Source organism: Arachis ipaensis, chromosome B10 (genome assembly GCF_000816755.2).
Source record: "Arachis ipaensis cultivar K30076 chromosome B10, Araip1.1, whole genome shotgun sequence".
In the NCBI taxonomy this organism is placed as follows: Eukaryota; Viridiplantae; Streptophyta; class Magnoliopsida; order Fabales; family Fabaceae; genus Arachis; species Arachis ipaensis.
Window position 1 is genome coordinate 126886584 of NC_029794.2, and position 11630 is coordinate 126898213.

The 11630-nt window shown below is 35.1% G+C and overlaps 1 protein-coding gene and 1 pseudogene across 1 annotated transcript; one reads left to right on the forward strand and one right to left on the reverse strand.

Moving 5' to 3' along the window:
- LOC107621427 lies at positions 1374-2332 on the forward strand (annotated as a pseudogene).
- LOC107623350 (putative pentatricopeptide repeat-containing protein At1g12700, mitochondrial) lies at positions 1927-7366 on the reverse strand. The gene is made up of 5 exons (XM_021112997.1): positions 7230-7366; positions 4299-4403; positions 2461-4195; positions 2147-2229; positions 1927-2067 (listed from the first exon to the last, which is right to left on the reverse strand). Exons 2-3 carry the CDS (start codon positions 4326-4328, stop codon positions 2708-2710), a joined length of 1518 nt encoding a protein of 505 aa, XP_020968656.1. The 5' UTR covers positions 4329-4403; positions 7230-7366; the 3' UTR covers positions 1927-2067; positions 2147-2229; positions 2461-2707.

Here is an 11630-nt window from a genome sequence, read left to right on the forward strand (position 1 = left end):
AATTATGTTGATGCTTTATTTTGACCTCTCTTGTTGTAATTGAATTATGTTGATACTCTCTTTGATCTCTTTTTTTGCAATTGAATTATGTCGATGCTTTATTTGACCTGTCTTTTTTTGATACAGGATGTACAATGAAGGAAATTCCAAAAGAAAAAAGTTAAGGACCCTATCACAAATAGAGTTACAAAGAAATCCCTTAAAGATGAGGAGTCTAGTAAAGAATTCAGAAAAATTCAATTCACGAGTACTTATGCATTGCTAAAACAATTTCAAATCAAAAGGGGACATGTATTAGCTACATGTGGGGATAGTAGCAAAGATAAGATAAAACAAGGGAAAGGGGAAGATGTCAACAAAGAAGGTGACAAGAGTTGACGATGAAGGTCAAAGAAAAATGCCAACCAAGAAGATAACAAACAACAAAGACAAGGTGATCAATGAAGGTGAGGGTCAAATCAAGATGCCAACAAAGAAATTCAACGAAGAAAATCATCTAGTCAAGATAAAAGCCAATGAACATGAGGGTCAAAGTGGGAAGAAGCTGACTAGGAAGAAGGGGGCCAATGAAGAAATCAAAGGTGGAAGATGATAAGGCCAAGATGAATACCAATGACGGTGATGGCCAAAGCAAGAAGCCGACTGATAAGATGCCAACGAAGAAATCGAATGAAGAAGATGCCAACGAAAAAGAAGAACACAAGATCAAGTCTCTTATCCCAGCTATGACTTTAGATGAATTCTTCAAAAAATATGGGATATCATTGGATGAAAATGATAAAGAATATGAATATGATTATAATGATCACAATCTAAGTGTTGGTGATAGTTGTGGTAATAAAATCATCATAGAGCACTCAACTATAATTGAAGTGGTGATGAATCGAGAGGCGGTGGAGCAGACAAAGTACTTTAGGACGTGAAGACAACTCAATCCGCCCTTGTCTTCTTTTCCAATGTGGTTGTCTTAATCCAAATGGTTGGACACATTACAAAGGATGAAAATGAAAGCTCACATTGCATAATACATACAAGTCTAACTTTGGGAAGGAAGGGATGATAGTAAGAGTTATTCATCAATTGGAAAGTTAAAGAAGGAAGGCAAAAGCTGAATAAGCTTATGCAGAAGTATACTAATATTCTGAAAAAGTATGTTGTCTCTATTTTTTTTACAGTAGATATGCCTTAATCCTCATCAAGATATAACTCTTGAAAACGTTGATAGGTCCAATTCTTTCCTCAATCAGCTCATTGGAATACAAATAATAAACTCGCTGCTGCCACTTATTTCGACAAGCAATTGAAAAAAAAGAGATTGTGTTTATCTCTGGCAAATTTGTTTATATATATAATATAAATAAAGTGTGGTGAACAACAAAGCAGACACACATACCAAGAAAAGAATGTTAGTTATAGATGTCACACAGGTAAACGAATTAAACCCACCCAAATTCAGTGGACTAAATCCAGTTACAATATCAACCAAAACAAAAATGGATTCCATAACACCACAGCTCCATTTCGTTGTGTTCCTTTTAGTGGCACAAGGTCACATGATCCCAGTGATGGACATTGCAAAAAATACTGCCTCAGCAGAGTGTTGTTGTCATGGTAGTCACAACCCCACAAAATGCAACAAGAATCACATAAACCCCAAACCTTTGCTCGTTACAATGATTCTGGTTATCAGATTCGATTAATTCAGCATCAATTTCCACATCAAGAGGCTGGTTTGCCAGAAGGGTGTGAGAATTTTGATATGTTACCTTCACTTGGCAATGCTGATAATTTGTTGAATGCAACAAGCATTTTTGTGGGAACCGGTGGAGAAGGTTTTCGAAGAGTTGGTGCCGCTGCCGAGCTGCATAGTTTCTGATACGTGTTTGCTATATACAATCCACATTGCCAACAAATTCAGCATTCCTGGGATTTCTTTTGCCGGAGTAAGTTGTTTCTGTCTCTTGTGTACTCAGTTTGTGCACCAATGATGCGAGGGAAAGCATAAAGGATGAATCAGAGTACTTTGTCGTGCCTGGTATATCAGACAAAATTGAAGTGACCAAACCACTGGCATTATCACCAAACAATGAGAAATGGAACAAGTTTAGTGAAGAAAAAAGAACTAACTACTCAATTGTGGACTTACCAGGTAAAGTCTCCATCACTGCCTCCTCAACAAAAATGCTGTGGTCGAAAGAACTATATGCCACTTTTCCAATCCTTAGGTATCTGCAAGTTTATCTTTTAATAGTAAGAATGCTTTTTTGTATGTTGAAAATAATCTAATTAAAATGCCTATGTAGGTTACTTCAGAAACCAAATTGGAAATTAAAACATTTTCCAACTTAGAACTAACTACGCAATTGAAACAACTAGTCCAATGCCTAAGGCCGAAAGAAAAAGCATTTTCAAACCATGTAGGTCACTTCAGAAATCAACTTGGAAATTAAAACAACTGACCTTATTGCTTGCCATGCATCTAATGATCATTTCCAGAAAACTTTGTGCCTCATCCTTTTTCTTTTCTCTAGAAGTGACAGCATTAGAGAGGTTTTAATTGTCTTCCCATTGTAAAATCAAAGGCTTCCCTATTCTGATAATCCACCTTTACAAAGATGATCGATTATGTTTTTGACATTTGCATGATTTCCTCTGATGAAAAAATGATTGAAAAATCTTCTATGCATTCTTTTACTCTTCCAGAGTTCTATAAACCATGTATAAGTATTTTGTATGTGTACAAATCAGGACAAATATCATCGTCAACAATTTTGTTTAATAGTATAATTGCCTTGCCCAGTTGCTGCCTGTCGCATAACGCGTGTAACAATATATTGTAAGTTTCAATATTTGGATCCAAATTCTTACACATACCTTGGAAAAGATTCATGGCTTCATCTAATCTTTTATTCTTGCAATAACCACTAATCAAGATATTGTAACTCCAAACATTTGGAACAAAACTTCTTTCAAAGATGAGTCTTTTAAATAATGCAATTGCCTCATCAAGATGCTGGTTTTTGCACACGAAATCTAAAAGGATATTATAAGTGTTTACATCAGGGAATGGTTGATGCATTTCATTAACAATCTTCCATGCAGACGTGATTCTACCAGCTTTGCACAAGCCATCAACTAGAGAATTGTAAGTTACAATGTCTGGAACTATGTTCTTACGAAACATATCTTTCATCAAATTCCTGGCCTCATCCACTCTGTTAATCTTGCAATAACCTTTAATCAAGATGTTATAACTCCAAACATCAGGCACAACACCCCTTTCAATTACCATATCAAATAAGTTTCTTGCCTCATCAACTTCATTGTTCAAACAATATCCATTCATCAAAATTGTGTAAGTAATAATGTTTGGTTGCTGACCCCTTAGAATCATCACATCGCACATAACGTGGGCTTGTAATAGCATCTCTTCTTTGCATAATGCATCAATTATTATGTTAAAGGTATACACATCTAGGCTGATGTCTTTAACAACAATCTCATTCAGCAATAATCTAGCTTCTTTCCAATGGCCCACATGACAGAAACCATATATTAATGAAGTGTAAGTGACAATATCAGGGGAAATTCCTCGATCAAGCATATTAAAATACAAACCCAGTGCATCATTCAAAAGTCCATCTTTGCACAAACCATCAACAACAATATTGTACATTACAAGATTCGGCCTAACATACTGACCCTCCATTTTCCAAAGCATTTGGAGAGCACGTCTTGTTTCTCCAGACTTACACAGCCCATTGATTAAGGTTCCGTACATAACTTCATCAAACCAAAATCCTTTTGCAACTATTTTATTATAAATGTAGAATGCATCCGAAATCTTACCATTAAGACACAACCCCTTCATTATTGTAGTAAAAGTTACAGCACTTGGCTTAAATCCCCACTTAACAAACTTGCTCATTACCGAGAGTGCAAAACCCATCTGACCTGCATGGCCATAACAATTGATCAAGATGTTCAAAGTAACACTAAATGGTAGGATGCCCTTTGACTCCATCTGGGTATAAAGATAAATAGCCGTGGCATAATACTTCATCTTTACAACCATTCCCAAGATTTTGGTTAATTCCACAATCGATGGCTGCGGATGCATATCAACCATGCAATTAAATAAAGCTACAGCATCTTCAACATTATCAAATTTGTAAGCGTCTCGTGATGGAAGCGGCTGTGAATGAAGAAGAGATAGCCTTGTACGGTGGGCATATGGCATAAAAGCAAGTAAGTTCGATGATGGCAGAAGAAAGCGATGGAGTTTAGGGATTGCATACCTCGTTGCATACATTATGTTCTCTTAACATAAAAACTGATGATACTTCACGAAACACAATTCTCCACTCTATGATTATCAGTATTGCCTGAAACCGTTTAGCTACCTTAAGAATGAAGAAGACGAATTTGGATATTTAATACAATACAACAACAATTCATTGATCTCAATAGAAATTAAAAGCTAAGTAGTTGCCACAAACTAGGGGTGGGCATGATTTGGATTTTTATAAATCCAAACTGGATCCATTTCAGAACCAGTTTTATGGTTCATAAAACCAAACCAGAACTGGATTGAAGAGAGAAACCGGTTCTAAACCGGTTTAAAAAAATAAAAACCGGTTTTAAACCGGTTTTAAATCCAATTTTACGTATAAAACCGGTTTTAAATCCAGTTTTACATATAAAACCGGTTTTAAATCCGATTTTTTTAAATCCAGTTTTTTTTTTAAATCCAAATCTAAAATCCGGTTTTTTTTTATAAAATCCAGTTTTAAAACCAGATTTTTTAACCAAAAATTCAGTTTTAAAACCAATTTTTGAAAATCCAGTCTTAAAATCAGTTTCTTTAAACAAAAATCCAATTTTAAAACTAGTTTTTAAAAATCCAATTTTCAAACCAGATATTTTAAAAAAAAATCCACTTTTAAAAATAATGTGCACTAGGTATCAATGTACTAATATAGACATGCAACAAAGAAACGGATAGTAATTTTCTTTGCAACCTATTGGTTAATCCAATAAGGCAACTCAATTTAAAATATTTCTATTTCTCCCTAAACATTTCCTTATTAACATGAATTTGCACGTCAAGTAGTTATTGTCACCACATTGCAGATCAACAACATTAAGACTGTTTATTAAGTAAGCCATGCAAAGCAAACTTGAGCAGTAGCATAAAAGTGAAGATTGGATCAGAACAAGAGAAAAAATTGGATATGATAGAATGCAGGGTATAGTAGCGAATTTCAGAATATTGATTTGAAAATTACAAAACTTGCATTAACCACATACTTGTGCTCTGTTTTGGAACCATCAAAGGGCACTTCAAGCCAGTGCCTCAAATTTCTTAGTCTTTCTTCCTACAAAAGGAATAAATAACAAAGAACAATAAGCAACAGGTTACATAACAAATAATATATAAACTACAAACAATAGATAAAATTCTACAAAATGCAATAAGATGTCATTCTTCAACATATACTAATATAAAAGATAGGCACACTCCAAAAATAAGACAGTGAAGGAATCAAAATACTGATGAATTATAAGTTTGAATATATTTATTAAGGCTTGCTTTTATCATGTGATAAATTTACATTAATATTTTAACAAAATACACATAATCAGTTCTAAATAAACATCCACTGCCTGCCTACGTCTTTACAAACAATACCTCAGACATTCAAGACACTGAGTCGCAATATCAAACTAACTCCAGTGATGAGACCATACAAGCATATACAATGACAATCTTTTCATATTAGATTGAGTCGGCTACATATACAATGACAAAATTGTGCTATCTTAATTATCCTGAAGCTTCTTCACTTTCTGAACCTCCTAATTGATGTGCACCCTTTAGTTCTCAAATGACAACAGTTGGCTAAGTTGGAGTTGGTGGGCATTGGTTCAAAAGGCATGATAAAAAAAAGTCTGTTAAATTCATAGCTTATCAATTGAATTTTCACCTAGGATTCCAAAATATGTGGGGTTTAGAGAGAATATTCAAAAGCAAAAGCATTTGAATCTATTTGCCAAAGGATCAAGGTCTTGATCACTTGATTTACAAAACGATAAGTACATGATAATTCAAAATACAATAACACTACACATACCTGCAGAGAGCTAAGAGAAAGAGGATGCATCCTATTGTTTGGCACATTTAGAGCAGTAGAAGGTAAAGATAGAATACGCCCGATAAGTGATCCAGATCCTAGTACAATGTTAGCTGCAAATGCAATATGAATAATTAGTTACAGATCACTAAATCATTTGTGCACTAGAAAAGCTAATTTTTACAGAAAGCATGCATACAACCGAATGTCTACTATTTCATAGTAAAGCTTCATATGTTTTCCCCAAGCACTAAAATGGAGCTATTAGAAATATAAAAAGATAAATCATCATAATCCTATAAAAATAGGAAAATAAAAAAATAATAAAGAAAACCATAGAAAAGTGGCATTAACACAAACACTTGATATGCATAACAGCATAAGCAATCAAACCTTGTTCAGTTTTTCAAATTGATGGAATGGAACAGAACAGAAAAGAACATGGAAGCACCTTTGGCAATTTCAACTATATAATCACAAATGTAGTAAATCCCTATCTACCACTCAATTCCTTTTCTCAGATGATAGATTCACACTGTGGTTCTTCTCTGTTGCTTCACAACATTTCAATCTACCAAATTAATTACTTAATGGTAAACCTATCTAACCTTGAGGGTACCCAGAGAACGGAGAAGAACAGAGCTGGGTCACGGCGAGAAAAGGCGGACGGCGGAACCGCGGATGGCGGAACAGAGCAGTGGCACGACGCGCTTGTGGTGGTGGTGGCAGCTACGAAACTGCAGTGCCAGTTGCCTGCTCCGGTGCGGCGGTGCCGGCTGCGGGCGAAGGAGAAAAGGATTCGTGCGAGTTAAAACTGGTTCACCAAATCAGAAATGAAGAATTAGGGTGTTTTTGAGATTTGGATTTTAATCTGGATCTGGATCCAGATTTAAAACCATTTAAATGGATTGGATTTAAAACCAAATTATAAAATAAATTTGGTTTGGTTTGGATTTTTTTTTATTTAAAATTAGTTTTTTTTTAATGGTTTGGTTTGGATTTGGTTTAAAATCCAAATTTTGGATTTTTTTGCTCACCCCTAGGCACAAACAAATAAATAAAAAATAAAAAATGAAGAAAACTCAAAATTAGCACCTTAAAGCGAGAACAGCAGAAGCAGAGGCAAAGTGGCAAACACAGCAATGGTGAAAGCGGAAGCGGAAGCGGAAGCAGAACATGGAAAAGAGAGAACTGAGAAGAGTTGCAGAATTGAACTCGAGAGGCATGGTATTGTTAGGGTTTTGTTTCACAATTGGTTTTTTTTTTTCATTTTTAATATTTTATAATCACTAAGTATATATTAAAATTAGTCATTAAAATTAGTTATTAATGTAGAATATTAGGTTCTGAAAATCGAACCAGTCATCGAACCGGTTCGACCGTGGTTGAACTGAAAAAACCGTTTTATAATAAAATAATAAATAAATTATAAATAAATACATTAAAATATAATTATAGTCTAATATAAACTTTAAAATATCATCCAAATTAAAAGTACTACATAAACCAAAATATTATAATTTCATTTAAATACAAACTCGAAAGTCAAATAACAAAAACAACCAACCAAACATAAAATGTCAACATCCAAGTTTGTCATCAATCATCAAAATCTGCCATAACTTGCTGCAGATTTGCTTCCTTGATATCATCAACTACTTGGACCAGAAAAATCAAGTGGTGCAACATAACATGTACTACTACTACCACCACCACCACTTTGATCTAAATCAGCATCAATATCATCTATAAATATACCATTAGATTTAATTTTTATTGTGCAAATACGACTACTCCTACTCTACCAGCAACAACATATAACTTGTGAGCAAAGAAAAAAAAGAGATGAAAGTATCTATTATCTCTGAGGTCCTTCTCGAAACCATTTATTATTAGTACTAGACTCATCAACCAACCCCCTATTTTTTCTGTCATGTGAATTTTCTGTTTGTGGAATAAAATGCGTTAGATATCAAGCTTGTGATTTATCCATGCTTACATCATTATAGCTTCATCAAGATGTATCACCACTCTTGCAATGAAATGAAAAGCCTTGTTATGAATGCCAAGAATGAAATGAATTGAGTTATTTAGTAAAGAAACTCTATTCCTCTGTTTTTGTAGCGCGTGTCTGAGAGTGAGAGAAAAATGTATAACTATGTTATATGAGTGGTCTATGTGAGTGTAGGGGTGTTCGCGGTGCGGTTTGGTTCGGTTTTTGAGCGAAAAGTCATCCGATCCGATCGTCTAATTAAACTGCGGTTCGGTTTGGTTCGATTTTTTTATCGAAACCATCCGAACCAAACCAAACCAATTAAAATCGGTTTGGTTTGGTTCGGTTTATTCGGTTTTTTCAATCAATTCAAAAAAAATATTACTATACTACTTCACAAAATCATAACATGATATATTTAGAATCATTTATTTTTTCGAAGGAAGAAATCACTTTTAGACAAATTACCAAACATAATCAGTATACATCAAAATCAATTCTACAAATGTTAGAATGCAAACAAAGCTTACCTCTACCATAGGGCCTATTCTAAAAGTTCCCATGACCTCTTCTTTAGACACCAATGTAAGAAGTGGAATGAGTACAAAAGGAATCTGAATTGACTGAACCATATTGAGCCATTCATTCATAGTATCCAATGAACTCTCTGATGTATTAAAAACTATAGCAGCTATCATTGTTGGAACAATAGCACAACTTCTAGTGATCAATGACCTTAACCATTATATTTAGCTTCAAAAACCCTTCAATTATGAATTATCCTGCATATGTTCCTGTAATTGTGCTACTTTGTCGTGCTGCTAACAAACCAATTTCCCATATATATAGATTTGGAAACAAAAGTAATAAATCATACTAAATCATACTAAACCAGTTCAAAATTAATTTTTTATTTTTCCAAAATAACTAATAATAATAATAAACCAGAAGCAGCTTCAAATCAAGTTTTCGGATATTATCAGATAATAACAGACAGAACAACAATTTTAGTATGAACAGCAAACAGAACAGCAATTTAGTAATTCAGTATGAACAACCCAGAAGCAGTTTCAGCAATTCAGTATGAACAGCAATTCCAGTATGAACAACCCAGTAATTTCAGTATGAACAGCAAATTCAGTATGAACAACCCAGAAGCAGTTTCAGCAATTCCAAGTTAGTAATAACCACCAACAATACCAAGTTAGTAAACCAAATAATAACCAGCAACAATAAACCGAACAATGAATCAATAACCAGCAACAATACCAAGTCAGTAATACATCAATAAATAGTAATAATGAATCAACAAACAGCAGCAAGTCAGCAACAATGAGTAAACAAACAACAGTACCAACAATCTTCTGCCGGGTCAGTGGGTGGCTGGGTGCTCTGCGACTGCTACTGCTGGGTGCGAGGGTGGTGCTGGGGCTGGGTCTTCGTGGGTCTTCGTGGTTCGGCGGCGTTAGGAGGAAGGCTTCGCTGCCGGCCTCGAGACTCAACCACGTGGGTGGCTCCGCAGCTGGGTGCACCGGTGCAGACTGTGAGGGCCCGAGGGGAGAGCGCGACTGTGAGAGCCGAGAGGAGAGCACCAGGTTTCACTTCGATTGGGGTAAGGGGGAAAGGTCACGCTGAATGGGATTGGGTCACGCTGGGAGTGGGAGACTGGGAGAGTGGGAGGGGTGGGGTTAGGTCACGCAGCTGAATGGGGAATTTGATATTGAAGATAATTAACTCATGAAAGTGTGTTTTTCATGATTAACTCATTCTGTGCTTATTAATATACTTTAAACTATAAATCAATCTAAAGTAATCCAAACATACACTTTTAAGAAAAATGTTAGTATACATCTTACTAAGGAAGGGATTATGGTCACCAGAAGATGAGAAGCTCATGAAGTACATGATGAACAATGGACAAGGTTATTGGAGTGAAGTGGCTTGGAATGCTGGGTTGCAAAGGTGTGGCAATTATTAATCAATTATATAACAATTAATCAAAATTATTCAACAGCAAGGTTTAGCAATGCTTCAACAATTAATCAACAAACAAACATTTATTCAACAAACAAACAAATTCAGTAGTTCACACTTCACAGCTTAACTAACAATAATTATTCAACAAAGTTCACAATTCAGTTCAGTAACTTCAGTTGAATCAGTTCACAGTTTGAGTTCATAGAACCTTGGTTCACACTTCACAGTTCACAAAAAAATAAAAAATCAGTAAATCACATAGTTAATAAAAAAAATTACTTAGAACTAGAAGCTAGAAGAATCAAACAATTATTCAATCATAGCTAATAAAAAAAATTATTCACAGAGCTTCACACTTCAGTAAATCAGTTCACACTTCAGTGACTTCAGTACTTCACAGTTCACAGAGCTTCACAGAATCAAACAATGGTTCAATATAGTTAATAAAAAAATTTACCTAGAAGCTAGAAGAAGCCTTCAACAGAGCATGCAAGAGAGAGACAGTTTCACCGAATGACCAAGACAAGGAATCGTAGCTGCGCGATGGGCTTCGAACGGGACAGAGCTAGGTTGCGCGACGGAGGAAGGTTGCGATGGCTGCGCGACGGAGGAAGGTTGCGATGGCTGCGCGATGGAAGGGAAGGTTGATATCGATGGCAGCTGCGCGATGGAGGGAAAGTGAGCGAGCAAACGGTGGCTGCTCGAAAGAACGACGGCGGCGGCACGAGGCGGTGGCTGGACGGAGGTGAGGGACGGCCAGGAGCTCAATTGAGAGGAGCCTTGCCCTGGACTGAGTCTGTGTGAGTGTGAGAGAGGCAGAGCGTTCTGCAATGAGGAGAATCTGGATCTGGGCCTCTGAGTTAGGGCTAAGCTAAGTGCAGCAGCTGAAACGGCCACGATTTGCTCCCCCTAAAAAAACCGACCGGGTCACGGTTCGGTTTGACCGACCGATTCTCGTCCGATTCACTTATTCAATTACGGTTTGAAATTTACAGTTTTAACATTAGTTCGAATCGTTTTCTTCAGCAGTTCACGGTTCAGTCGGTTCAACTGACCGATTCGAACCGATTTTCAAAACCTTAACTAGAATATAAAATATACATTAAAAATATGTTAAATTATGTATGTCTTTATATAAAAATATATAATAATTGATTTATTTTAGTATATAAATAATATTTTTAATTGTTTTAATATTTTTTGTGATAAAATATATTTTTTTAATATTACAAGGGCATTCTCAAATAACTTCAATTTCAAAATTTTTAATTAACTTCAATTTTTAATAATTCAACTAAATCATTTCTTACTCGTTATAAATGATACCAAATGTTTTATCAATCACCATTCAATATTCTTAGATTTAGACACCACATGTGATTAATTGACATATATTGCCTTTAATTTTACCAACAATGTAAATTCGTTCCTAGTTGGCATTATATTAAATAGGTATAAAATAAAAAATTTACATTAGTTGTTTAAATTTATATTATTATATCTATTTCAGTGTTTTGTTGAAAAAG

Coding starts and splice junctions, on each gene's coding strand:
- LOC107623350 (XM_021112997.1), bottom strand. CDS start 4,328: ATGTTAAGAGAACATAATGTATGCAACGAG. Junction 4,196..4,298: donor AACATAATGTATGCAACGAG/GTATGCAATCCC, acceptor CTTCATTCACAG/CCGCTTCCATCACGAGACGC.